Source organism: Merops nubicus, unplaced genomic scaffold (genome assembly GCF_000691845.1).
Source record: "Merops nubicus isolate BGI_N331 unplaced genomic scaffold, ASM69184v1 scaffold11248, whole genome shotgun sequence".
Taxonomy (NCBI): domain Eukaryota; kingdom Metazoa; phylum Chordata; class Aves; order Coraciiformes; family Meropidae; genus Merops; species Merops nubicus.
In genome coordinates this window covers 40220-67518 of record NW_008626082.1, presented here as the reverse complement: position 1 = coordinate 67518, position 27299 = coordinate 40220, and the positions used below count along the sequence as shown (strand labels likewise).

The 27299-nt window shown below is 42.7% G+C and overlaps 1 protein-coding gene across 2 annotated transcripts in view; it reads left to right on the top strand.

The window, feature by feature from the left end:
• The first annotated feature begins 457 nt into the window (after positions 1 to 457).
• CAPN9 (calpain 9) overlaps positions 458 to 27299 on the top strand; it is a 27513-nt gene continuing 671 nt past the window's right edge. The window contains exons 1-19 of one of the 2 annotated variants that reach the window (XM_008945852.1): positions 458 to 671; positions 5978 to 6047; positions 6489 to 6607; positions 7207 to 7340; positions 7962 to 8130; positions 9689 to 9772; positions 10026 to 10111; positions 11458 to 11535; positions 15926 to 16086; positions 16781 to 16938; positions 17473 to 17681; positions 18323 to 18359; positions 19665 to 19745; positions 20255 to 20312; positions 20870 to 20934; positions 23316 to 23384; positions 24776 to 24854; positions 25503 to 25619; positions 26648 to 26706. In XM_008945852.1, the coding sequence (XP_008944100.1) occupies positions 459 to 671; positions 5978 to 6047; positions 6489 to 6607; positions 7207 to 7340; positions 7962 to 8130; positions 9689 to 9772; positions 10026 to 10111; positions 11458 to 11535; positions 15926 to 16086; positions 16781 to 16938; positions 17473 to 17681; positions 18323 to 18359; positions 19665 to 19745; positions 20255 to 20312; positions 20870 to 20934; positions 23316 to 23384; positions 24776 to 24854; positions 25503 to 25619; positions 26648 to 26706 (2046 nt within the window). In that variant the 5' untranslated portion in view covers position 458. The remainder of the gene's footprint in view (positions 672 to 5977; positions 6048 to 6488; positions 6608 to 7206; positions 7341 to 7961; positions 8131 to 9688; positions 9773 to 10025; positions 10112 to 11457; positions 11536 to 15925; positions 16087 to 16780; positions 16939 to 17472; positions 17682 to 18322; positions 18360 to 19664; positions 19746 to 20254; positions 20313 to 20869; positions 20935 to 23315; positions 23385 to 24775; positions 24855 to 25502; positions 25620 to 26647; positions 26707 to 27299) is intronic. The other variant, XM_008945853.1, reaches the window with a different exon arrangement.

Genomic DNA, 27299 nt, shown 5'->3' with positions numbered 1-27299 from the left:
CCGGCTGGGTGCCACGTATCTCAAAGCCGTCCCCTGCTCGGTGGCAACCTGCCACCCAGGCCGTGCCCACCAGGGAGCGCTGCCAAGCCCCGTGCACACCCTTCCCCGTGGGCAGGCAGCTCTGCCCGGGGGAGGACAGGGCAGCACCTGGCCGCTCCCGCTGCCCGGGACCAGCCGCCCTCCTTCCCTGTTTGCTTTCAGGGCGTCCGTCCCTGCTGCTGCGCAGAGCAGCCAGAAGGTGGGTGTTACACTGCTCTTCCAGGAGGTGCAACGGAGGAGCGCTGGAGGACATCACCAGCTACCCCAGCGCACCCTCTTTCCTTCCCTCTTTTCCTTCACAAGGCACTAGAGGTATTTTTGCTCCCTCTTCTTTTTCCTCCTATCCCCTCTTCCTTCTGCCCCGTCACCTGCTAAGCCTCGGCTCCCTGGGATCTCTCTCCGGCAGGCAGGAGGGAGACATGCCCTACCTGTACCAGGACTCGAAGCCGAGGCCGCCCATGTTGCCCGGGGCTGCACGTGCCACCCACAGCTCGGGGAAGACCTACGAGGAGCTGAAGCGGGAGTGCCTCCGCAGGGGGGTCCTCTTTGAGGACCCCGACTTCCCCGCCTGTAACTCCTCGCTTTTCTTCAGTGAAAACCCGCCTATTCCCTTCATCTGGAAGAGGCCCGGGGTGAGTATGTCATCATGTTCTCTCCTTTCATCCTGCCAAAAGTCAGATGCTGCTGTGCTTTGGGATTGCACCAAATGCATGTCGTGTTCAGGGAGATGTGGAGACAAAGTGGGAGGAAACTTTCCCACTTCAGGGGTACTGGTGTGGGGTTGGAATGTCAGCCACAAACAGCTCAAACTGTGGGGCCAGAAGGATGGAAGATTTCACCCCATTTTTTAGATGTAGCTCATTGTATAGCCACGCTTTATGCATGTCTGTTTATGTTCCTGCATAAACAACTTGTCATCAGCCTTCTTTTTTGCATTATTGCTGAACAAAAGCAATGCTAAGACAAAAATAAGAGGACGTGCATGGAATTAAGGGCAAAATATGTTATGATGATGTTCTAACTATGTAAAATTCAAGTGTTGTTAAAGTAGGAAATTCATTATTAAGGCTAAACTTAAAATATTCAAAACTTTTAACTTTTATAGCATGAGGCTCTTATACTTACTTGTTTGCTTCCATCATGAAACACTGAGGGATTATGAATATATGCCATGGTTACTGAGCCTTTCAGCAGTAGCCAAGGGCTTGATGAGTATCTCTTAATGCATCTTGCATAACAATCATTAATAACAAAACAAGAGCCTGAAGCTTCACTAGTCACAAGCTCCCAGATCGCAAACCCAACATCACTCCATGTCCCTTCTCCCCACTTCCTTCTGTAACTAATAGCCACAGAAAATCTGTGGCTACATTTCATTTATTCGCTAATGACTGACATTTGTTCTCTTTTTCTTTATACTTCTTTCTATTAAGCTTCTCCCTTAGTAGGGAACTTTCCTTTGGTGATACTGATACTGAGGGAGAAAAAGAGCAAAATAAGCTTAAAGGAGGGTTTAAATTTTGCCTTAACTTAATCCACAATGATAGGCATTTAAATGCCTCAGCATCTAATAGTTAACACAGTGTCACTTCAGAGCAAAATTAAAGCTATTTTCAGCTAGGAAAAAATAGGAGATCCCAAGATATTGCAAGTGCAGCCCCCACAAGCACTGCTGCCGGCCTTGCCCACCCATGCCCCAAAAGCCAGGTGGGCTGCAGGGCTGCCCCCCCAGCACAGGGCTGGTCTGTGGGGCGGAGATGCTTTTGGTGTGATGACTCTGGAGTGCTATGGGACATCAGAAATGCAAGTTCCTGCAACAGTAAATCAGAAAGAATGATTTTTCTTTGACCAGCCATTAGGTTTGTAATTTTTTTTTCCCATTTGGAGCTTCAAAATAGTTAAACTTTGCTGCAAAATGTGACCGGGAGCAGCTGAGAGTTTGTGTGTCCTTGTGTGTGGTACCTAGGGACAAAGGAGGGCAGTCTGTCTGTTGTAGTTGTTGCAGTTTCCTTCAGGATCTTTGTGTGCTGAACTGGAAACATTTCCAGGATGAGCAAGTGACCTGAAATGGGATCTGCCTTTGCACTCCAATTCCCAACATGCAAAAAGGTGAACTTTTGTGAGCTGCACAGTGAGAAATAAAGCTCAGAGGAGTCTGAGAGGACGTGTAAGGACAGAGATTTAGTCATGCTCTTCTCTGGGTCCTCAGCATTCCAGCTAAATCAATTTGATCTCTATTATCCATCAGGAGCAGCAACAAAATAGAGGCACTGTAGCACCATTTCAGCTTAGCACTATTAATTTTGTAAGTGGTATATAGGCTTGGTGAATGTGCCAGGTTAGTTGCCACAGCTCAGCTGGCAAAGCTGTAGTGCTGGAGAGGGTGAGCACAAGAGCATGGCCTCTATGTAGGTTATCTGTGTTCAAACTGCTTTTCATGCTGACTGGTTTTTACTGACTCTCCTGCTGGTATTTTACAGTCGCTTTGCTGAAGTGTAGCACAATACATGTGGGTAATTGTGGGGCCAAATCTTGCTAGTCTTCAGATTTACACTCTGTTAGAGTTCAATACTAAGTGATGAGAGTAGAGAAAGCTTTCTCGTTATTTTGATGTGCATACTCCTGCAAGTACACACAACTGTACATGGCATGATCAAGACCCTCAGCTAGCCCTAACATGTGAATGTCCCACTGCAGTCGGTGAGCTACATGGATCTGCACCAGATCAATATCTTGCTTTCCAGAGAAATCTTCTGTTCTCTAAGATGCAGAAAGATATTTAGCAAGTTTATTTAGCAATCCCTCTTCATTACAATTAAACCTTTGAAACTGCACTTTATCAAAATTTTAGAATAATCTGAAGTGCAGAAGACCCTTTTCTCATTGTATTTCCCTTTTCCTTTCCTTTCCTTTCCTTTCCTTTCCTTTCCTTTCCTTTCCTTTCCTTTCCTTTCCTTTCCTTTCCTTTCCTTTCCTTTCCTTTCCTTTCCTTTCCTTTCCTTTCCTTTCCTTTCCTTTCCTTTCCTTTCCTTTCCTTTCCTTTCCTTTCCTTTCCTTTCCTTTCCTTTCCTTTCCTTTCCTTTCCTTTCCTTTCCTTTCCTTTCCTTTCCTTTCCTTTCCTTTCCTTTCCTTTCCTTTCCTTTCCTTTCCTTTCCTTTCCTTTCCTTTCCTTTCCTTTCCTTTCCTTTCCTTTCCTTTCCTTTCCTTTCCTTTCCTTTCCTTTCCTTTCCTTTCCTTTCCTTTCCTTTCCTTTCCTTTCCTTTCCTTTCCTTTCCTTTCCTTTCCTTTCCTTTCCTTTCCTTTCCTTTCCTTTCCTTTCCTTTCCTTTCCTTTCCTTTCCTTTCCTTTCCTTTCCTTTCCTTTCCTTTCCTTTCCTTTCCTTTCCTTTCCTTTCCTTTCCTTTCCTTTCCTTTCCTTTCCTTTCCTTTCCTTTCCTTTCCTTTCCTTTCCTTTCCTTTCCTTTCCTTTCCTTTCCTTTCCTTTCCTTTCCTTTCCTTTCCTTTCCTTTCCTTTCCTTTCCTTTCCTTTCCTTTCCTTTCCTTTCCTTTCCTTTCCTTTCCTTTCCTTTCCTTTCCTTTCCTTTCCTTTCCTTTCCTTTCCTTTCCTTTCCTTTCCTTTCCTTTCCTTTCCTTTCCTTTCCTTTCCTTTCCTTTCCTTTCCTTTCCTTTCCTTTCCTTTCCTTTCCTTTCCTTTCCTTTCCTTTCCTTCTCCTTCTTAATTTATATCTAAACTAAAAACTTAATTTATATCTAAAATTAAAAGTGCTCAGATAAATTTCACAGCTCATTGTCTGAGAAAGTTGGACACAGAAATCGAAAGATGAAAAAAAAACAGACAGACAGACAAAGGTGTTTTACCAATGCCAAATGAGTCTGTGGTCTACAGGAGGAAGTAAGAAGGATATTCTCCTGATATGAACAGCTACTGGCAACTGGTAGGACAGGTACTTCATGGTGGAACCAGGCAGAGAAATGTAATCACAGGAAGAAGGTCACCTAAATGGCCTTACCCTCAGCATTTCTTAGTTCTGTGTACCCCCTCTACCAAAGTGAGACAGAGACACAGGGGATCCAATTTGTTTTCTTTTGAGTCTAAAGAAACCTATCTTTGATGTAGCATCAGGATAGTCACAAGCTGCCTTGTTTCATCTCTCCTGTGTGCATTGTGTGAATGCAAGATCCAGCTTTGGCTTTTGTTCTCTGATACACATTATCATACCATCCAGTCTGAAAATCCTTTTAAAATTAATATTTTTCAACACCCATTCGAAAACTGTGGAGTGTTTTTTTTCTTTTGTATAGCTGAGAATATGGCACAGCTCCAGTGAAAATCCTTTCAATTCCTTTTTATTGTTTTTTTTTTTACTATTTGTGTTTGCTTTAGACATAGGAGATTGAAAATACTTTTCCATATGTCAGTTTTAGAGCTGTGTAACAAGCAGTGAGCCATGAACTTAATGGTCAGACCCATGTCAGTGGAAAGATTTTTTTATCTTGTCACATGCTAACACAGTTTTTTGGTGACAGCTAAATACATTTCTTGCCATGAGAATTATCTTCCCCAGAAGCAATGATGCTAACACAAGGCATGTTATTAAAGATCAGCTACTTCATCAGCTGATGTTATATTTATGTCTAAAGGCAATGAGCTGTGTTTTTCATTGTTCATATCCGGTTGTAACAAGACTGGGTGTATTTAACAAGTGGGTGGGCAAGGTAAGGAGCAGCTGCTGTTTGATTTCCCTTTGCTTTACACACTGGGGACATGACGTTCTGCAGTGCCTACTCCTCAGGGTACCTGTGGCTGAGGCACAACCTCACCACCACCTCCTCCCCAGCAAAGGTAAACAGAAAATATGCAAACCAGCTTCCTCCTGAATATTTCCTCTGCAGGGTGAGCTTCACAGGAGCACTGCTGCTTCACTGGGGACTGTCCTGGCACCACCAGTGGCCAGCAGCAGGTTCTTCAGCAATAAATGTAGGAAACTGAACAAAACTATCACTATCCTGCCTTGATGGCCTCACAAAATGCAATGATATGAACCAAAAGCAACTCGGTTTCCTTCAAGCAAATGCAGGGATTAAATGACTGAACGTCTTCTTCTATTCCCCCTTGGCCATATTTTTTTTTTAAGCTTCTGCCACTTAGGCAGAAGGGTCTGCTTCATGTCATAGGGTCTGCAATAACATATCAGGGAAGACTGACTAACTACAGGCGTATACCTCTAGTAATATATTAGAACCCTCCTCCTCCCTTTTCTATTCAGTTGAATCGACTAAATTCAATTTACAGTTCCTAGGCAAGGGGAGAAGAGAGGGGAATTTAGTTTCCCATGGTTAATTCTTCTGTCCAGCTGACTGAAGCGAGTGAATGCTTGAGAATTGCTTTAATGCCACCATGAGTACCAGTCCCCCTGAGCACACAAGGGTGGGTAGTGTAAGCTCCTCCTAAAAATTACCTCTGGAATGCAAACAAGGCTGTTGTCTACTTTTGTTGTTTGCCTGTTTGAGGGGGAAATGGTCTCATGGTTGTCAGACACTGTACGTTCCAGGTATTATGTGCAGGTAAACAAAAGGTTTAATAGTGCATTGAAAAGTAAATTGCCAGTTGTAGTTTTTCTACCCACTGGGGAAAACAAACAAAACATTAATGAGGGTGGTAGCCTCACATTGAGACTTTGGATGAGGTTGTTCTGTGATATTTCAACAGTCACCTACAGATGAATAAAGAATGCCAGCCTTTCTTTAATAGCTAACTAATTATGAAAAACTGAGGATAGTTGATTCTTTAAATATTCTACACTGTAATTAATTAGCAAGGATTCCCCACCTAGTCCTTCATGGTGGCTGCACTGTTGAGTGACAATAGAGCTCATGTGGCACACACATTTTCCTGCTATGTTCTTAATCGTTTCTGTGTTGCTATCCCACTCCCACAGGACATTGTCAAAGATCCCAAGTTTATCATTGGAGGAGCCACAAGAACTGACATTTGCCAAGGGGATCTTGGTGAGTGATTCCCCCTGGGTGGACACATTCATGCCTACCCTTTGGGAGGAGCAGCAGAATTATCCTCACACACGAGGCTACGTTGTCCCTCTTGAACAGGTGGGAGCAGTGAAGCTGGAGGTACCCACCTTGCCCCCAGCCACCTCTTTGGTAGCACCCTCCCGTCTGTGCCTGGGATCTGGCTGCTACAGTGGGATTCAAGATCAGGGAAGGATCTCCACATGAGGGTACTGTGAAACCAAGGGAGTCTTTTCGCTACCAGCACCTCCAAACTGCAGCACAGTCTGCCCTGCCCAGGCAGACACACATTTTCTGAGGTCTTTTAGATGTCAAGAGAAGTGGCAGCTAATTACCATAACATCTCCTCTGGCCCCTACACCACCTTCTTCTCCTCTTGAAGGGAAGAAAGTGAGGGTTTTTTTCCTGTTTCTTAATTCACAGGTGACTGCTGGCTGTTAGCAGCCATAGCTTCTCTCACACTGAATGAAAAAACATTAGCAAGAGTGGTGCCACTGGATCAAAATTTTGGGCCAGATTATGCTGGAATATTTCATTTCCAGGTAAGATGAACATCTGGCACACATTTCTGTCATTACAAGTCAATGGCCTTGCAGTGGGATTGCTGGTTATTGCAGAGGAGACATTCTAAAACAAAAACCAGGAATTGATGAGCTCACACTGTTGTGTTTTGAGAAGCAGCCTAGAGGGCTGTGTCAGCCTCTCACATGCACCTTCATAGCCACTTCTGTTCTGTGAAGAGATATATGACTTTAGAAATCATTTCACATTTTCCTGGTCACAAAAACCCCACCTCAAATATAAGGCCTTAAAGGACTTGGACTGAGGTCTGTAATAGGAGTGTGTCTTAAAGGTATCTTGAATCATGTGGTGACCACTTCTGTAGCTATGTAAGTGATGTTATCCAGAGAAGGAGCTACTATACAGCTCTACACTTTCAGTCTTAGTCTTTCCTTAAGGTAGACTGTCCTTCCTTCAGAGCAGCCTAGCATGGTAGAGCTGGAATGATGATTTACATGTCACTTCTAATCAAGTTGATTAATTGTCACCAACTTACAATTAGAAGTACTGGGGCACCAGAGTCCTACACTCAGGAAATAAAGTGCTGTCAGCAGACTTATTCTCCATCATTTCTAAATAGTTTTGGCAGCACAACGAATGGCTGGATGTCGTGATTGATGACCGACTGCCCACCTTCAAAGGCCGGTTGGTATTCCTGCACTCAGCTGAACACAATGAATTTTGGAGTGCCTTACTAGAGAAAGCCTATGCCAAGTAAGTCACACTGCACACACAGAATTCACTATTGGTGCCTACATTATTCACAAGTTGTATATACATTATTCATAACTCAGACAAACAGCTTCTATGTAATACTTTGTCCTGGTGGTGATTGGGTTTTTTGCATTTGCTGCTGTCCTGATATAAAGACATTATATCTGTCTCTTGTGAGCTGGGCCAGCTTCCAGTATATCATTAGATACAAACCTAGCTGACAGCAAGAGAATTGGATCAAAGCTTGAAACCTGCCATTTGTGTCTCTGCTGAGACCTCAATTGATGGTCCTGGCTAACTCCGTAATTTTAAATGATTTGGCAGGTAGCAAGCCACTGACACACAGTGATATTCAGTCCTTGTCAACTTGACAACTGGCACTAAAGAAAGAAAACTTCCAAGCTTTAAGGATATGGAGAAATTAATGAATTAAAAATAATAATTAACAAGGAAAGCAGAATTATCCTAATACTTCTTCCACATATCCTGGGTACATTCTGGGGTATTTCTTTTGACTTCAGTGCTATTGCTGCAATTTCATGCCTGTGTGAGAAAGCGTTCAAAACATGGGTATCTTCAAAATTTTGAAAACATGTCTCACAGTCAGCATGTGTCTTCCAGGCTGAACGGCAGCTATGAGGCTCTGAAAGGAGGTGGTACAATAGAAGCCATGGAGGATTTCACGGGGGGAGTAGGAGAAACGTATGAGGCTAAAAAGGCTCCTGACAATTTCTACGAAATCCTCAAGAAAGCTCTGAAAAGATGCTCAATGGTGGGCTGCTCTATTGATGTAAGTAAGAAATGGAGTCTGGATTTCTCAGTTTAGTTTTGTGGTTTCTGTGTTTAAAACCCCCATTTTTTAATGACTGGTTAAATTAATGATAAGTAGAGGGATATGCATTTAACTCTGCATATAATAGCTCTGAACTGCCAGATATATAATATTAATGTAGTCTTTAGTACAGTTGTTGAAAAGAAAAGAAAAAGATTCATCACTTTTCAGCGTGTGATGGCCACTGTATATAAAGCAATAATGACATGAATATGAGCACTTGGTGAAAGTGAATTTTATTTCCTGAATTTTTTGGTCACTTTTAGCATCAAAATTTTGCCATAGCTTTTTGAGGACTTACTGGTTCCAGAAACTGCAAAATATTTTTTTTTCGACCTTGAATTCTGTAACAACACCTGTGGGGACTTGGGCTACTCAAGACCATTTTCAGGACTGGTGTGTTTGTTTGTAAACAGGGGCTGGGACTTAGGGCATGTTTAACCCTCCAGAGAATAAAACCTCCTTTTCCCAGAGAAAAGGTTGTGGGTGGGCAGCACCTGCATAGGTTACTTACACTGCTCTGCCACTGTGTCTGACCCAGGGTAGAAGGATCCACCCATTTGCCCTTGGCTTTCTGGTGAAAAATGCCTGAGTTCCTCAATGGCAAGGGAGAAAGCCCTGTTGCTGTTCCTTGCTGAGTGTGCTCAGTGGAAAAGGCAGTTTGGAAATGAAAGTGTGCCAAGTTTCTCCACCAGAATGAGCAGCTGCAGAAGAAGGTTTCAGAGCAGATGAAAACTCCTATGAAGCACAAAATGTTTCATTTCCCTTTGGGGGCACTTTTAAAAAAGGCAAAGGAAGCACCCAGGCTTAGGGAGAAGGAGAGAAGCTTTTGTTTGCCTTCTGCCCAAAAGCCTCATCATTGAACATTTGCCTGGGCTGAGGGAGACCTGTTGTTTCAAACCTGTTGCCTGCCTACTTGCCTGCCTGCCTGCCTGAAAAGAGGGCTTTTCCACAAGCTCTCTCAAGACTATGCCCTCAACTTTGGGGTTCTGATTGTGATTTCTGGTTTGAGTTTCCCTTTCTCTCTTAATGAAGCTTTGCTGCTTGCAAAGATTAATTAAGTATTTATTGAACTAGAGAGAGTGTTATACTTAGCTGGCTGATGGGATCCTTCACTGCTGTCACTGCTCCATCAATGTGTTTTTACAAGAAATGGATCTCAGTCTGAGAACACCTTTTCCAATCCACTTCCTGACACAAACTACATTTGAATGGAGTTAAGACTGAGAACCTGGAAAGGTAAATGATGTTGACACAAAATCACAGGGGCAGAAAGAGTATTTAAGTCTGGAACCACTTTATTTTCCCTCTGAGTGAACAAAGCTAAAAAAAAAATAAACAAAAAATCCTTTTCTTTCCTCAGAGGCTACCACTGCATTGAGCAGACAGATGAGTTCACTGTTCATAGTACTGGTTAGCCACTGACCTCCCACCTGATGCTTGGAAGGGACCAGGTGGCATCACCTGTGACCTCACTCTGAAGAGAAATATTAACAATTTTTTCCCAAAATTTCAGACCAGCAGTGCTGCCGAGTCAGAAGCCAAAACCCCCTTTGGCCTTATAAAAGGCCATGCCTACTCCGTGACTGGCATCGATGAGGTACGTTCTGTAGTGCAATGCAGGGAGAGACCTGGGGAAGAGACAAGGGAGTGTCCCCCAACCTCAGGTGACAGGGGGAGTTACCCTGGGGGAGTTACCCAAATTCCCATCCATCTTTCCCTCCCACATCTCCCTCAGCAGCCTGCACCTTTTGCCTTGCCGTTACACCAGCCTCCCCAGCCCCTGCACACTGGAGAGGTCCTGCTCCCTAGCTGCTGACACTTGGTATTTTCTCTGTTTCTTTCCTCCCCAGGTGAGCTATCGGGGCCGACAAGTGCAGCTCATAAGGATAAGGAACCCCTGGGGACAGGTCGAGTGGAACGGTCCTTGGAGTGACAAGTGCGTGTGCTGTCCTGTACACGCTGGCCTCACAGAGGCCAGATCCCAGCTGCTGCTCCACACCCAGCTTTCTGCAGCCCCAGCTCTTCCACTGAAACTTAAATCAAGAGCCTGCACATGCATAACAGTGTTACTGCTATGCTAACGTGTCACCCTCAGTATTTTCAAAGCTGCTCGATTATGAGTCTTTAGTTGCTTTCACTGTTCTGTGTTTTTAAACACACCAGGAATAGGCAAGGACCTTGCAGATTATACACAACCATTAAATGAGACCCTCTCCATGTGGTACTCACCGAAATTGTGGAATGACCCAAAACCACAAAAGGATTTGTCTGAAAACCAGTCTTACAAAAAATAAACAAAGTTCAAATAATACACAAGAAAAAAAAAATAGTAAAAATTAACACTGCATTCCTCACAGCATACACTTTTCAATATATTTTTGCACATATGCATAGTTTTATTTTTTTTCACTTTCTTCTACTAAGTTCTTTTTTTATTCACACAGATGTAGAAGAGAGGAGCCATAACCTGCCTGGCCCTTTAAAATTGCTGAGGCACATAGTCATCTGTAGGAGTACCTTTAATGTCTTTGTCCTTAACAGGACTCAGAAATAAATGAAATGTTTCCACATGAGCTGTGATCCTTTGTTATCTTGAAAAAGAAAAATATGGATAATGGAGATATATATAATGAGTGATTAAATCTCAAAAAAAAAAAATAATTTGAGAGGTTAAGATCAGGACAGGTATCTGTCAATTTGTGCTGTCCCAGTGGAACAGAGCTCTGATTCTGCACTTGGGAGGTTTTCTGGAAATCAAGATGCAGAGGAGTTTGCAGGTCAGTCCAGGAATCTGTATTAACATTTCACAGTGGTTGCTGGAACTACAAACCTCAACACCAGGTGTCTGTTACTCCCTGCTTATTGTGTCAGTTTAGAAACGTAGTAAGGCATTTCCATTTTTAACATGACAAACATAAAAGAATAGATGATGCTAGAGATAGAAAATAGATTTAAGAAGGAGTGTGACTTACCAAAATTTTGAGTTTTATCAACAACCCTAACACCTGAGAGCAGTCCCAATTCTCAGTGCACGACCACCCTGGAGCAGCTTTGGAATCTTTGGCCTGATCCTGCTTCCGGCTACATTTGTTGGGTCTGTGCAACCATGAGTGACAGCAGGATTTGGGAAATCTCTTAAATGCATCTGCGTTTGTGTGAGGCACTCAAATAAAGCACATTTGGAAGAAGAAAAGCCTGCTGCTACATCCAGCCAGTTGTTCTGAGCCAGGGTAGATTAATTGGCACATACCTGTAATAAAGCTTGGTTTTGTTTTCTTGCAGCTCTCTGGAGTGGCGTTCAGTCAGCGCATCAGAGCAGAGACGCCTCTGTCAGGCAGCACTGGATGATGGAGAGTTCTGGTAAGACACAGGTTTTTAAAGTGTGTGGCTCTAGTTAAAGAATAAGCCTTCAGTGGCCTAAACGAGCAGCGAGGAAGAAATCTTTGTGAGGAAATGCTCAGTTTCTGCCTAGGAGAGAGCAGGTAGAATGCTCACTTGGCTTTCTGTGTGTTTCATGTGTGCCCATCTCTATTTCAATAACAAAAAGCATATTAGAAGTCAGCTTAGTTGGTGGCATTAGCATATTTCAAGTACTGTGTGTCTCCCATGGATGTAACACTCTTTAAATCCTTCCCGTGAATGAAAGCAGGCTCTACAGAAGGGAGCATTGTATTGCGCTGTATCACCGATATGATATGATATGAATTGCCTTCAGGGTTGATGCTAGACATACACTGGAAGGGAAGGGAGTCCTAAGAAGTAATACTGCTTGTTACAGAAAGTAAAAGAACACAAAGATATGTGTGAAATGATGGAAAAATTTAAGAAAAGATTAAATGAAATGAAAAAAACAACCAACCATGGTGGATATTGCCTTAGAGGTGTGAAGTGTTCTTGATGCCAAATTCACAATCTCAGACAGAGCAGATGGCTGAACTTGCACATGATCCTCCCCTATATCAACTGTGCTGTGCATTACTGGCAGTGTAGTTGCATTTTCTAGGGCCAGATGCTCATCTCTTTTACACAGAGGTAAATCTAGAGAGGTATGCAGTGGGGCTAGTCCAGATTTTTCCTGCCAGATAAACCAAAGTTCAACTTTAGACCTGAAAAGTGACTTGAGGTAGACAGTACAGCACGTTAAGTCACATAAAATGATTTATCCCAAACTTTGATAGCTCTAGAGGGAAGCAGATCCTGTTGCTCATGTATTGCTATTATATACTATATATATTACTATTGTATGATTAAATTCTTAGGTATTTTTACATAGGATATTTTGAGTTCTTTTACTATTGACATGGCAGATGCAGTAAGACATTTCCAGTTTTTCCAGAAAGGTTTTGTGGAGGTGTTTTCGTCTGTTTTTTATCTGGCTACAGCTAGAGCCTATGGGGTGAATGAAAAGGAGGCAAAGATTTTACCTGGAACCAAAGTAGCTCCAGCAAGTCTCTCAATACAGGGCATGACTTAAAGCCTGACTGTATAATGGAGGTACAATTGTGCAAGTAGACATGAAATGAGCAATTAATGAAAAAGTCATCTGTCCAACGCAGCTAAGTTGATAGTTAAATAAGTTCTTGGAAGGCAAATAAAAGTTAATGAGGTTGAGCATACCCAGACAAATGTTGACCTTCCTCATTCAGCACCTTAGCCATTCAGAGCAGAAGTAAAAGTCATTTGGATTGAAATTTCCACTGAAGGGGTTAAGTGGACAAAATTCATATGCAGAAGATAAGAAATGTTTTCAGAACCAGTCAGGCAAGTTTTATACCAGCCAAACCCTCCACCCCGTCCATCACACTTGGTCCTCCTAATTCCTTTTGTCGTGTGCATTTCGCTAAGGAATGTTTGCCTCTTTGCCCCCTCTAAGCCACACCTTGATGGTTTCCCCATCACACTTCATATACAAACTTTGCATGAGCAATAATGTGATGTATCCCTAAAGACATTAAAATGGTCAGATAAGCAAAGAGATGAATATAGCTGCTTCTCTCCAGCTTTCAGTTTGCTCCCACTGTGGATTTGCTGATATAATTTAGCTGAGATGGCAAATTAGCTATATTCCTGCTTCTGCAGCTGAGGACCTTCAGCCACTCCGTTCATCACTACTGGTGGTAACTTGGCTTGCCTCCCTAGAAAGATGGGGTAATCTTTATGAGGTGCTTTGAAACGTACTGCCAGAAATAGTGAGAAGGAAAGTAACTAAGTCCTCAAGAGTTCAAAACACATTCTTCATGACATGCATTGTCTTTGGCCTTAGCAAATACTGTAACATGCAGTAGGTCTCTTCTTGTTGATCGCAACTGGTTTCTGCTGAAGTAGACCTAACAGCAAGGTTTACACTCAGCAAGCTCTTTGGACATAATTTCTTAATATGTCTGGAAGCTGAAAGGGAGCCCAGGAGACTTACTATGAACTCATTAACAGCTTCTGTAACATGCTGCAGGGTTTGGACCCAGCTTACTCTGTGTTCTGACTGCACACAAAGCAATGGTCATTTCTCGTACACAGGCTTGTTTCTGTAAATGAAAGTGAAGAAGAGGAATACCTGTTTATTTTCATGTATTGTGTTAAACTTAATTCTAGGAAGAATAAGAAGGCTGGGAAGAAGGGTAGTGCAGCAAAGCAAATAACATCCAAAAGTATGGAACATTTAAAGCAAGATGTGTCATATCATCAGATAAGATCTTTTGATCCTTAGATTTGTGAGGACTGAAAAATAATATCTTCATGGTAACTTGCTAGGAGCCTGCTGACCTCATTAACTATCCCAAAGATATTTTGGCTACATATTAACAATTCAAATTGGTCTTGACGAGATGTTTCTCTTAGATGTGAAGAAGGCTGTTGGCTAAGAAATCAGCTTTTCTCTCACCCTTATCTCTTCTATCCTAATATCTGAGGGTCAGAGTTTTCTCTTCACTTTGCCAGTACAAAGCTAGGACAGCCCTAGGGAAGTCAGAACAGGTGTTCTACCTCTTAGGAGCCAAATCCGATCTATAAAGTGCAAATTCTTCATCTGCTTTGCAGCCCATTTCCAAAGGACTGAGAACTGCATAGTGTGGCCAGGAAATGGAGCCACTTAGAGACAGATTTTGTTGTGCTACCCCTGCTCTAGTGTACTGAGCATCAAAGTGAGAATTAGCAGTGCCTAGGGGTAGTGATATAGGGGAATAGCTGACAAAAGACAGAGCTCAGGAAAGCAAACCCTACTGTTTCTTCCCACACTAAAAACAGGTTGTAAAATGTCCCATAGCAAATGTAAATCAATAATACCACAGACACCTATTTCTTATACAGCAGAAAAATGGAGCTGGCAGTGTCTGGTGAGCTACACTGAGGGCTAGCTGGGTCCTATCTGCCACTGCCACAGATAAACACACGATCTTGGAGAGCTTCTGCTCTCCTGCTACACCATTTTGTTGTTAGACGTCAGCCACTGGAAGAAAATTATAGTTATAGAAGTTTGTGTTATGGAGGAGATCAATTTCTGTATGTTATTTCTATGATTCGTGGAGAGAGAAGGACTCATAGGTAGTGATTTAGAGCAGAGGACATACCTGAATGCTAAACTACCCTCAGGAAGGTTTAACACATTTCACCTTTTACAGACAGAAGTTCAGCCTACCAAGGGTGCCCTCAGCCTTACAAAATATGGGCCTCCTGTCCTTGCAGTGCCCACCATGCAAGCTGCTGCCTCTTGGACATCTTTCCTGCTTTGTTCCTTTTGCACAGGGCTGCACACCATGCCTAATGCTGCCTGGCTCTGGCTGGCCTTTCTCTTGGCTGTTTGCTCAGTCCTGAACATCAGGATCCTTGGTCAGCAGGATTATTGGCATCTATTTGTCCTTTTACTTGCTAGGTAAAGTACATGGCTTCTCTGCTTCTCAGCATGCTGAGCAGGCTAGTTTCAAGCAGTCCAGACCAGGAGCTCAAAAATATCCATATTGTGGCATTTGCTTCCTCCTTCCCACAACCATATATATGTGTCTACCTTGGGAATGAAACATATGTAGTACAATCCACGTGGCATCGTAGCACGCAGCAGTGTCTATACCACCTTCAAGGGCAGGTTGGAGCCACTCCTCAAGTCCAAACATTTTTTGTCTCTTGTTTGGTGTGTGTTTTTGCTAGGTCAAGGTCCCAGGCACCTATAAAGGTGAAGAGAGTGAGAACTTGAGCCTAGACACCTCCGCAGAGGCCCAAATGTGGCTTTAACTGCTGTGCAGATAGGCAAATCACACCATGGCTTGGCTAATCCATCACCATGTGTCCCCTGTAGTGCCATCACATGGGTGGCACTGAGCACACAGCTGATCTGTAGGCAGACTCGGCTCCTGCCATGCTTTGCTTGTCTCTTCAGCAATATAGATAATGCTATTGAGGCCAGGATGTTGTTGGTGAAATAACTCTTTCCACCACAGTTTTTGTGCCAGTGTCACTTCTTTTCATCTTATACTCAACCATAACTGAATAAAATCAATGGAGTTTTAGTATAAAAAGAAAGGCACGAGTGGTGTCAGAATCGGACTCAGACAATAAGGTTGCCTGTGTTTCACACCACAGTGAGTGAGAGCCAGCTCCTCCCCTGGTGTACGTTGGCATATTTCCACAGTCACTGAAACAACCCAGACCCACACAAGCTGGTGATCTACCTGGCCTTGTGATTCTGGGGAGTAAACACTTCTGCTGAACACCCTTCACTGAAGTGAATGACTGCCTGTTGCTTCTCATGTCTTTCACTCAGGATGAAATTTGAAGACTTCAAGGTGCATTTTGATAAAGTTGAAATCTGCAACCTGACTCCAGATGCCCTGGAAGACAACACTGCCCACAAGTGGGAGGTGACCATCCACCAGGGGAGCTGGGTCCGGGGATCCACGGCAGGAGGGTGTAGAAATTTTCTAGGTAAATAGATACTGCTTTGAAAACAAGTAGCAGGCACTGAAGTCTTTACCCATCCTCAGCCACTTCTTCTGTTATCCCACAGCCAGAATTCTGGGTGCAGGCCAGGCCAGCTGAGCCTCAGCTAGCAGGAACCAGCCGAAGGCACAGATTTTCATACGGTCACACTTGAGACTTTGCAGTAAAAGAACTTTCTTTGCTCTCAAGTTCATTGGATCTGATTTGCCTCTCTCTTATATTTGCATGAGCAGGACTAGCACTAAATCAGTCACATAAACTGCAGCAATAAGTGTAAAATGAGACAAAAATCCAGCTCAGCCAACATGTTTATGTGGGTCTGAAGTAGCACAATGGATCTGAACAGTGTTACTGCAGACTGGCACCAGCACTATGGGATCATTGTGGCTACGTACTTTTAACAAAATACCATCTGACAACTTTATTTAAGCTATGTTAACTTAGTAAAATGTCAGGCCCAAAATATTTTCTACAGCTAGTTCCATGAAGGACTTTGGGATCTGGCTTATTTTCTGCAGAGCTTAGAAAGAAGCATGACAGCTAATGGAAAAACTAAATTTGAGTAAAACCTCAGCTTGATTGCCCTTTTTGTCTATTTTGGTTTGTTTTGGTTTTGGTAGCGGTAGTGGTAGTGCTACTATTCGGAGGTGAGAAACTCTGGTGTTCTTTACATTGGCAGAGACTTTCTGGACAAATCCACAGATCAAGCTACATTTGACAGAGAAAGACGATGGCCAAGATGACTGCACATTCATAGCAGCGCTGATGCAAAAGGATCGCCGTAAACTCAGGAAGTTTGGTGCTGAATTGCTGACTATTGGCTACTCTATTTATGAGGTACTCCACTGCTTTTACAATGCACTAGCTGCACTTATCAGTATTAGCATCTTTTCTGGGCTTGTAGACCTGCCAGACATCATGTATTTTTAGGGCACTTGCTCTTAAAATAATCTTCTCAGTTACATCAAGCCCCATAGATAATTTTGATGTGCCTGGGATGGAATCCTCTTGGAGGAGGATTTAGGAGTCCCTACAGGGCCATGGTTCCTAGGATACAATCTTTGGCCCTGCAATTCTGTCATCCCCTGCCTGGCTTCTAGAGAGGCAATGTTGCTTCTTGTACGCCTCTTGGTGCACATCATATGCAGGGGTGCTTGTCCCTGAATTAAGTTGGGATTGGCAAATCTGTTGTCATTTTTTTTTTTATTATATACCACCTGGGATGGAGATATTTAGTGTCAGGGAGATATTTAATGTCAGGGAATGTTTAAGTAGGAAGACAATGTCCCAGTGTCCCAGAGTCCTCTGGGTGGGAAAGGGGCAAGGATGACCCTCAGTACAGCCTGGCCAGGTTTTCATTTGCCTTCCTAGAGCCCTGGCGGAGATGGACACTTGGGCAAAGACTTCTTCAGGTACCACTCCTCCAAGGCCAGGAGCAAGACCTACATCAATTTAAGGGAAGTATCTAACCGATTCAAGCTGCCGCCGGGGGATTACATTCTTGTTCCGACCACGTTTGAACCCCACAAGGAGGCAGATTTCTGCCTGAGGATTTTCTCCGAGAAAAAGGCCATCACTGAGTAAGTCAGCAGCAAGCACCAAGCCCTCTGGTGCTCATCTGTGAGTGTGGCTGGTGGCTGCTGGTGAGAGTCTGGCTGGATGGCACCCCACCCTACAGCAGAGTCCTGCGATGGAAAGCTTGTTTTTGGTTTTGTTTTTTTGGTATTTTTATTTGCCCGTTTTTGCTAAACCTAACTTTTTTTGGAGAGGAGTTTAGGAGGTGGGGAAATAGAGCTTGCCATGATGAATCTGCTGGCAGCTTGACAAGGTTGAATTGCTAGCTGCCTTTTACTGCTTGGCAATCTGTGAACACAGCAGTATTCGTTTCCTTCCAAAGTTTGTTAAAATGACAGTTTTATATTAAAAAAGGGTATTGAGGAAAAAGCATGTGCACAATGAATAAAGAATGAGATTAATTCTTTGGCAGAGAGTATGCACAGCTGTGCCCTACCTGAGTCCTGCTTAAAGTCCATTTTAAAAGCCTGTACCAAAATTTAAACAGTGTAAAAATCTAATTGTTTGATTAATTTTATCTAAACCTGACATGTTCAGTAAAAAATGTAGTTTCATCATTCACCCTTGGAAAATTTAATAAGCCAGCTTCCACCCCAAGAAGATGTTGAGTACCTCCAGATACTGAATAAGGTTTTGTTTTCTCCAGGGATGTAGATGAAAACGTTGCCATTGATCTCCCTGAGGTAAGCCTACAGGGTTAAAATAGCAAGAGAATAGCTCAGCAGAAGCCAGCACAGGCTGCTCTTACTGTCTTTGGCTAAAACATGTTCATTTCACAGGAATGTTACACAATTGCCAGCTTTGTGTATGTGACTGAAACAGACAGTTCTGCTGAATATGGTAAAAGACCTGTAACAATCAAAGTCTTAATCATTGTTCTTCTGCCTCCACTTCAAGGCAGTCGGCATCAGCCAGCACCAGGGGCAAGTATCAGCCACCACTGGAGAGATACATGGCCATTCACATCTTTAAAAATTGTATTTATTATGAAAAAAAACAAAAGACAAGAGAACATCTACAGACCTACATTCATTTTGCATACAAATACCTTTATTTTACTGATCAACATCTGCAGGGCTTGGGAGGGAATGCTTGATACATACATGTGCCTACTGAAATAATTATAGTTTTTTGTTGTTTATGAATGGCCTGCTCTGCTTGCTAAGCACTAATTGCAACTGAGTCTGAGTCAGCTCCTGTTTAAGTGTATCCCTGCAAATAATCCATCAATTGTGGTGTGCCTTCCCATGGAAACAAGTTAACCAAGATCTCCTGTGCCCCTCTTTGGTAAAACTCTCCTCCAGGGACCAGCTAACAAGCATGGCTCCATTTCTGGGATCTCAGGGCCATATTCAGTAGAAAAACAAATCTGTTCACCAGTCCCAGTATCATTAAGGGACTGTGCTGAAACCTGAGGAGAAGGAAGTGAGGAACATACACACAGTCAAAAAAAAAGTATGAGTGGCCAAGCAGTGTCACCAGGGTTATTCTGGTGACAGTACACTAAATACCACCTGTGTTGGATCTTCTGTGAGGAGAGGAAACAAAGCCTGCATCTTTGCTCCCTGTGCTGTGTTGTTACCTGCTTTCCCCCCATTTTTTTTAGTTTAAGAACTCCTCTCTGTTCACATGGTCACCCCAGCCATAGCAGTGGCTCTATACACACTTGCTGTGGTTGTTCAACGACTGGGGAAGTAGAGTGGTGCAGGGGTGGGGTGAGAGGAGAGGTGTTTTCCAGGAAGGGTGCTCCTGGTTTTGACATAGCCAATGCAATGGCACATTATATAATCACCCAGGTGAAGGAATCAAGGACGTGAGACCTCCCTTGGGTAGCTAGACAGTTGAGAGGTCTCATGTTTGGCAATGTTCAAGGGTACATGTACCTTATTTTAAGATGTACTGTGGTGTCCTGATGCATAGGAGGGCTGTGTGCAGGAAAATTGTCACATTTTACATTCTTATAAGGACTTGCATGGTTGATGTTGCAGCCTCTAAACCCATCCCCAAGCCCACAAGAAACTGAAGAAGAGAAGCAGTTCCGGGCACTGTTTGAGCAGATTTCAGGAGAGGTGAGTGCAAAACCTTGGGGGTCATAGCAAGATATAGAAAGAGGGGAGACACTTCTGCTCCCACCCAGGGCCAGCTGAAATGAAAATAACGTAATCTGGGAGGTTTATGTTTAGTTGTAGTGTGTTGTTTGGGCACCAGATGTCACCATGCCTTATGCCTAGACGGAGAAGGGTCCAGTCCCCAGCGACCAAGCAGGAGGACCAAAGCTAGAACTCAAGCCCTGAGGGAGCCTATCTGGTTCTGTGTCAAGCTGCAATTTATTTTCCTTTGAATCAAAGGTTCCCACTTGGGATCTCCTTCAGAGAGCCTTATGCACAAGCACCTCTCCTGTATTTTGCCAGCCTGTTAGTTTTCGTCTGTTTCTCAGTTTTGTATGGTTCTCTTTTCCTGAGTTGCAATATAGGACATATGGGTGATGCTTGTGTTTTCTGAGTTTTTTTGTATGTTTGATTACAAAAACATTCAAGTAACAGATGCTGAATTTTTTTTTTTTTTTTTTTTACTTTAGGACATGGAGATATCTGCAGAAGAACTTCAATATGTTCTGAATGCTGTATTAAAAAGAAGTAAGTGCTTATAACCTCTAAGTTAAGGGCTGCAAAGAACTTTATAACAGCTCCCATCAAATTCACTCATAGAAAAATAAAGGCTCTGTTATGACTCCTGCTGGTGTTCTCCAGCCAGCTGGGGCAGAACCAGGGAAACATCTGGTCAGAGATCTAATGCCAGGCTTACCCTGCCTCCAGCACCACCCATGTGAGCTCAGTAAGGCCAGCTCTGTTGCACTACTGCTCTGCTGTGGACTGGCAAGCACTGGGCTGGGACTTGTGAAACAGAGTTCATGACCCTGCTGCAGGCCCTTTGTACAATGGGAAAACTGTCACTCCTCAAACCTCATCTCCTGATTTACAAAACAAGACTGTTGTTTCTGGTCTTCAGTAATTGCCTCTCCTGTCTGGATTGAATTCTCCATAGTGAGGGCTGTCTTCATCTTCCAGCGCACAGATCTTCCCACAACGAGGACTAAGACCCAGCTATCTTCACTCACAAAATCCTATTTTCTACTTTCAGTTTATAAAAGGCAGATTTACCCACTGACTTCTTTCTTATTATTCTTTTTCAGCAAAGAACATCAAATTCAAGAACTTAAGCCTTGTTTCATGCCGAAATATCATTTCTCTTACAGATGTATCCTTTCAAATAAGTTATTTTGAGGCTAAATGAGTGCTGAATATAATTATCCATACCATTAGCTGTCATGGATATCAGAGGTGGATACGGTAATGTCATGGCAGAAGACTACCCGATGGAAAAAATTACGTGAGAGTTGTATGCTGATTTTTGGTTTAGAATTTTAGGGTTAGGAGTTCAAGACAGACCATTTTCTACTGCAGACTTAGAGGCAGATGCTTTAAGGCTGAGCACTTTTAAAAGTAGATCTCAAAGTACTTCTGTATAGAGCAGTGCCTTTTTCAAGCTGTGGTTTATTTGAAAAAGGCCTAGATGAGATAACTCATGACTTTTCTTAAGCTGGTTGTCTGGAAGTTTAAGTTTGACAGACAGAATTGTGCATGCAAGTTATGAGTTAGAAATTAAGGATCATCAGAATGTTGAAAATTACCGATATCAAAGCTGTGGATTTTTTGACAACCAGACGAAAAGCTGGAAAATCTGGTCTTTCAGCTGGAACTTGGAACTCCAGGAAGCAGGCGTGGGTGAGAGTTGTCTGTCCAAATTTAGGCATTTGTGGTGTAGGTGTCTACATCTAAGCTTTCATTTTAGACTTCTTTTGTAGACAGTGAAAATGATGGTGTGATGATGCTTGTTCTGGATGTGCCTAACTGTGAGGGATGCTAAAAAACTGCTTAGACATTAGGTGAGATGAATCACCACCCTGGTGCTTCTCCACTGGAGTTGTCCTTTGCAGTGTTCTGTTGCCTGTTGAGTTCGGTTAGCATGGCTTCCTAGGTAGAGCTGTTTTTTGCAGTGTGCTATCCTGGTAGACTATTTTGTTACTCATGAGACAAAACAGATGCAGTCCTAACAAGGCAAGTATCTAACATTTGGTTTATGTCTTGCTTGTTCAGCTGAGAAGTTCTTATCCTTTACTTCTGTTGCTCTACGTCATGACAGAGGTGACATCCTCTCAAATGCTTCTAACAGAAAACTAAAACAGACAAAACTTTATCCTGTTAAAGCTACATCCATAAAGTCAAAATCCAGTGCAGATGCATCATGTCAAAAACTATGCATCTACAAGGAGAAAGATGGGACCCACCCTAAATTTCCTCCCTTAAAAACCAAGCTTCAGGAGGGAGCTGGTCCATGTTCACATCTCATCCTTACATGGTATTGGGACAGAGCCAGGGTCTGCACTTGACCCAGGAGCATGGCAGCAGTCCTAGGTTTACTATTTAGGCTATAACTGCATAGTTTCCATGATTTGCGATGCTTCCAAGCAAATTTCTACATAATTTTGAACAAATTGAGAGAAATCTCTTCCTCTGCTTTGGAAACAGAAAGAATGCAGAGACAATAATCCCACTCTGGGCATGATGTTTGGAGCACAATGGAGAAGCAAAATGAAACAAATGCAAACCTGAATCAATGCTAGTAAAGTCCCCTCTGTGTCACATGCCACCAAATTCCCTGACTGCAGACACCATGCAGTGGTGTGGAGCAGGAACAAAGTTCTGTATGATCTAAGAAGAAGAACCTGGCTGGGTAAAAATACAGCCTTTTTGCAGGAGTCATAACATCCTCAGGATCTGTGGGTGCCCTCAATAATGTCACCAGTATAGGTGCTAAATAACAGCAGGCGTTAGCTAGACCACACGTGGCACATTTTGACCTTTGTGAATGCTTGCTGAGCTAGTGTCCATCTGATCATGGGTTTTGTAATGGCAGGTAAGATAGAAAGGGGAACGGGCCCATTCCTTAGGTAGCATTTCAGAACAAGTGCCCTATCCTGCAAGTGAGCTGTGCTTAGGGAATACCAGTAACCCGGTAAAATAAATATTAAGAGCCTCACACTTCAGGTAGAGGGAAGGCCAGGCAGATCAAATCACTGCCTGCTATACAGACATTATGTCAGACCATAAGGACCAGATTTTGCCAGCCTCGTCCCACCTCCCATTAATTTTTCGTTGAGATGTTGTAACCGAGCTCGGTCTCTAGATAAAAATACTGAATAGCGCATTCAGTGACTAACTCCTTCGAGTACAGTAGCAATTTGTTTGAATCAGGTAACTTAATTCTCTGAACCATTTATATCCCATTTATATCCAAAACTGTTCTTGCTTTAGAACAATCTGCCTTTCTTTCTCCTGTGGAGTCTGCATTGCTCAGTGGTGGTTTTATATCACATCATGTTTCCCAAGTATCACAGCCACAGCCATGGCTGTAACTGCTCCAGCTGCACCTCATGAGAAATCCCAAAATCTGTTTCAGTGGCACCACAGGCTTTCCAGGCAACTTAACATTTTCTGCTTAAAGGAATGGTGCTGATAAATTGAGACAGAGTTTGGACCTTCATGTAACAAATCCTTTTCCTTGATTCAGATTACCAGACCAGTGGCAATGGGAAACTGGAATTTAGTGAGTTCAAAGTTTTCTGGGAAAAGCTGAAGAAATGGATAGTAGGTGACATTATTCATTGTATTTATTTCTCCATTTCATTAGCTATTTCCTGCATAGTTTATTATGTATGCACAGACAAAAATGGAGACAGGAGTGTTTACAAGGCACAAATTTTAACTCAAAACAAATGTTTTATAAGTATGGGGGCTTGTTTTGGATAGTCAAAGGCATTCTTAGCTTTCCATGATGCTAAACCATAGTGGTTTTCTGGAAATAACGGAGATTTTTGTAAGCAAATCAACTATGTTTGGGATAAAGAGGGCAGTGGTCACTAATAAGTAAGCCAATCAAAATGAAACTTAAAGAGTTTTTTTTCTGCTGTTGTGCAGAAGAAGAAAGTGATGATTCACGACTAGTAGGAAACAAGCATTTCCTAAGTCACTGCATTGCCATTATCGATCTCTCAGGAGTCAACTGTACTGAAGTCTGGGAAAGTTTGATGCTAATTTTAAACACATTTCCCTGCCACTGTATATGGCAGTAAAAATCAGCAGGGCTGCAGAATAAGGCCACAGACTGAATATTCAAATAAAGACATAATAATTGTTTCCTCATGGTCATCAGTAGTTTCTTCTGAACTCATGCTTCACCCAAGCATTCAAAATATGCAGTTCTCTGCTTCTTGTCTAGCCCATCAGAAATGTTGAACACTTTGTCTGGGTACATGTCTTTTAACAAAGGACACATTGTTTTTTAGTAAGGGGCCTTGAGAAATCCTTGTATCCTGTAGGAAGATTTCCATGTATATTTGCTGGAAAATTCTAAGCTGAATGTGATGACAGCTCTAACTCATTCATATTCCAATGGAGAGTCGTGTTTATTATCTCGTTAAAAGGATAGCATTTAACTCCAGCTTAATAATTATTTAATATTGAGGTGAAAATTCAAATGGTTTGTACCAGTTCTCTTGGTTGTACTGTGAATGTGGCTGTTTAGATCTTTTATACTAGGAGGAAAATGAGCGAGTGACGATCTTAACTTCATGTTCTAACGATTTGTCTTTAGCCTTCAAAATTATGGAGGAAAAAAAGAAAAGGTATTAAGAGACTGTAACAGTTAAAAGACAGAAAACAATATGTCCTTCCCAGATAAGTTCACTTTTTAAAAAATAATGGATTTTTTTTTTTAAGAGCTACTCATTATTTTTGAATGCCTGGGTTTGGCAATACTTGTTTAAATTTCACAACAACCTCTTCTTATGATGGAGAGAACTGGGACCCAGATTTGCTCCACAGCTACAAAATAAGACCAAATCCAGACCAGAGCCATGTCAGCTTTCTTAAATGCTTATTCTACACAGTTAGAGAGAAACACCCTGCCTTTCTATGCCATATCTGTGCACCCTTTCATGAGCAAACACTGAACTTTCCATGCGCTCATTTCATAACAGAACATCTTTCTTCAGTTTGACTTTGATAAATCTGGCTCCATGTCCTCCTATGAGCTTCGCAGTGCTCTTAAAGCTACAGGTAAGACAATCACTGCTTTTTATCTGGGATAGATTGGCTATGGGTGAAGATGGCTGCAATCAGCTATGCAGGCCAGGTGTCCCTGAGCAGAGATGAGGTCTAAGCCCCAGAGAGGACCTGGGGTGGACATTGAGTAGCCTGATTTTGCTCCAGGTACTCCCAGTTCTTCAGGGCAAGCAGTCAGACCAATCTTTACATTTTTATTGATCTCTGTTAAGCTCAATAGGGCTGCACATGTGCAGAGCGGAAACAAACAACTTCAGAGTCCATCTTCACTCGAGGGCTGGAGGAACAGTGAGCAAGCTGTTATCAAGAGCAGTCAGTGTGCTTGAATTTAATCACAAATTACTTTTATTAAAACACCTAGTTTTACAGGAATCCCTCCCCATTTCAAGGAGACAGAAGAGTCCCTCATACATCAAAAAGTGCATGGACTAGGAACTGCAGTGACTGCAAAATTTATTGTTCCGAGTTTGCTGTTCATTACAAGCTTAAAGAATTTTGTGGTCATTTCACATTCAGGATGGTTGTGTGCCACACTGTATCCTTCCAGTAACTGGTTTTCAAGATTACTTAGTAAAAATCTGTAGATTCTTCTCCAGCCTACAAGGTTGCTCACTTTTCCTTTGTGCACGTGTCTTTGGGAAGGATACCAACTCAACAACTACCTGCTGCAACTGATTGTCCTCCGATACTCTGACGAACAGTTCCAGATTGGATTTGATGATTTTCTGAACTGCTTAATTCGCTTAGAGAATGCAAGTCGTGAGTACCTTCTTCCTCTGGAACATCTTCCCCTTTGAAAAAAAATACGTCCCACTTTCAACTGTCATTGAGCATATTGCACAATATCTGAGATCAAGTGTGTACATGGCTAACAGGAAGGAGCTGTGTTTAGCATTTGCTTTTAGGGTGGCTTTTCTCCTATAAAGTGAAAAATCTTCTGCTGCTCATGGAAAATTTCTTCATGTGAATAGAGCCTGTTTCATAAACTCTGCAGCAACATAGAAGGAATGTGAAGAATGCTGGAAAAGTCCATGTTATAGCCCTTCTTGTAGCTCATCCATGAACTTCATTTGGGGCCACAGAAGTTCAAGGTTCAAATATTGTTTGTGCCTCATGCAAAGAGAGAATTGGCTTGTGCTTGGGCAGGTATCTCCCATACCTTTTATATAGCTTGTCCACTTTTGGCAGAAGATATGGTTCCCTGTACATTGAGGCACCCTTGGTCTCAGTTCATTTGTGTGCAGGGTCACTCTCTCCGCAGCAGCAGTAGCAGAGGTAGGTAAAACGGCTGGATAAGTGCTGAAGTGGTCATTAGTCTGGCTCCAAATTCAAATCAAATGCAGCTTGCTCCATGAGAAGCAAATCAATTTTCATGACTTTTTGTTTGTTTGTTTGTTCTTCTCTTTAATTTCTGGTTTGATCTGTGGCAATAAAAATATTAAACCACTGAGAGAGAAAAGTTGAAGAAGATATATCAAGAAATGCAAATTGTTTGACTTCATTTCAGTGTGTCATCCAAATCAGATTGTTTAGAACATCCAGGACACCCTCTTCTTGTCAAGTCCAGAAATGAGACTTGCTTTGAGTTAGAAAGACATTTTCTCTTGCAAGGATTCATTTTTTCATTTTTTCAGAGCAGCTACCACTACCAAGCAATCCTAAGCAAGCCACCTTTGCACCAGACCTCCCTCTCCTGGCACGGCCACCCGCCACTGTGGGATGGGGAGCTCATGTATGAATATGAATGAGGTGTATTTATAGCACCGGTGTCCTGTTTTTCATTTCAGGAGTATTCCAAGCACTGAGTGTGAAAAACAATGAGTTCATTAACCTGAATATAAGCGAGGTATGAGCACATAAACAGTGACAAAATTATGTGGCTTCTCTAAAGCTTTGTCTTCTTGTAAGAACTGGGGCATTTCTGCAAGATACTTCAGGCGACATCTATGTCCAAGGAGTTCAAGGGGCATCTGCCATAGGTTTTACCAGGGCTGGGATTTTAAAGCACATCAACTGATTGGATCTCCTCTATGCTATTTCCTTCCTTCCCTGCCCTGTGGCATATTGACAGCTCCCCATCCCCCTTTCTAGATTCTCTGTTTTTTTTCTTCCTCGGGTGTCAGCTCTCAATGGCGGGAAAGGGAAGCAGCAGATGGGGATGGGAGGTCTTTCATTCTCCCTGAACCCCCCAAGATTTCAGATCAGTCTGTCCTGTGAGTGTCCATCATCTGCTTCTCACACTGCTCATCACAGGCTTCTTATTTTCTTGTCCTCTCCGTGTCTCCCTGTTGCATATGTGGGTCCTCCCTCATTTTACACTAACTCAAAGCTTCCTAGGGCAGGGAAGAATGAATGTCTTGGCACAAAAAACATGGGAGCCCATGTGGACTGGTGGGATGCAAACAACCTTGCTGTCATTATTGGCATCTAGTGCTTGCA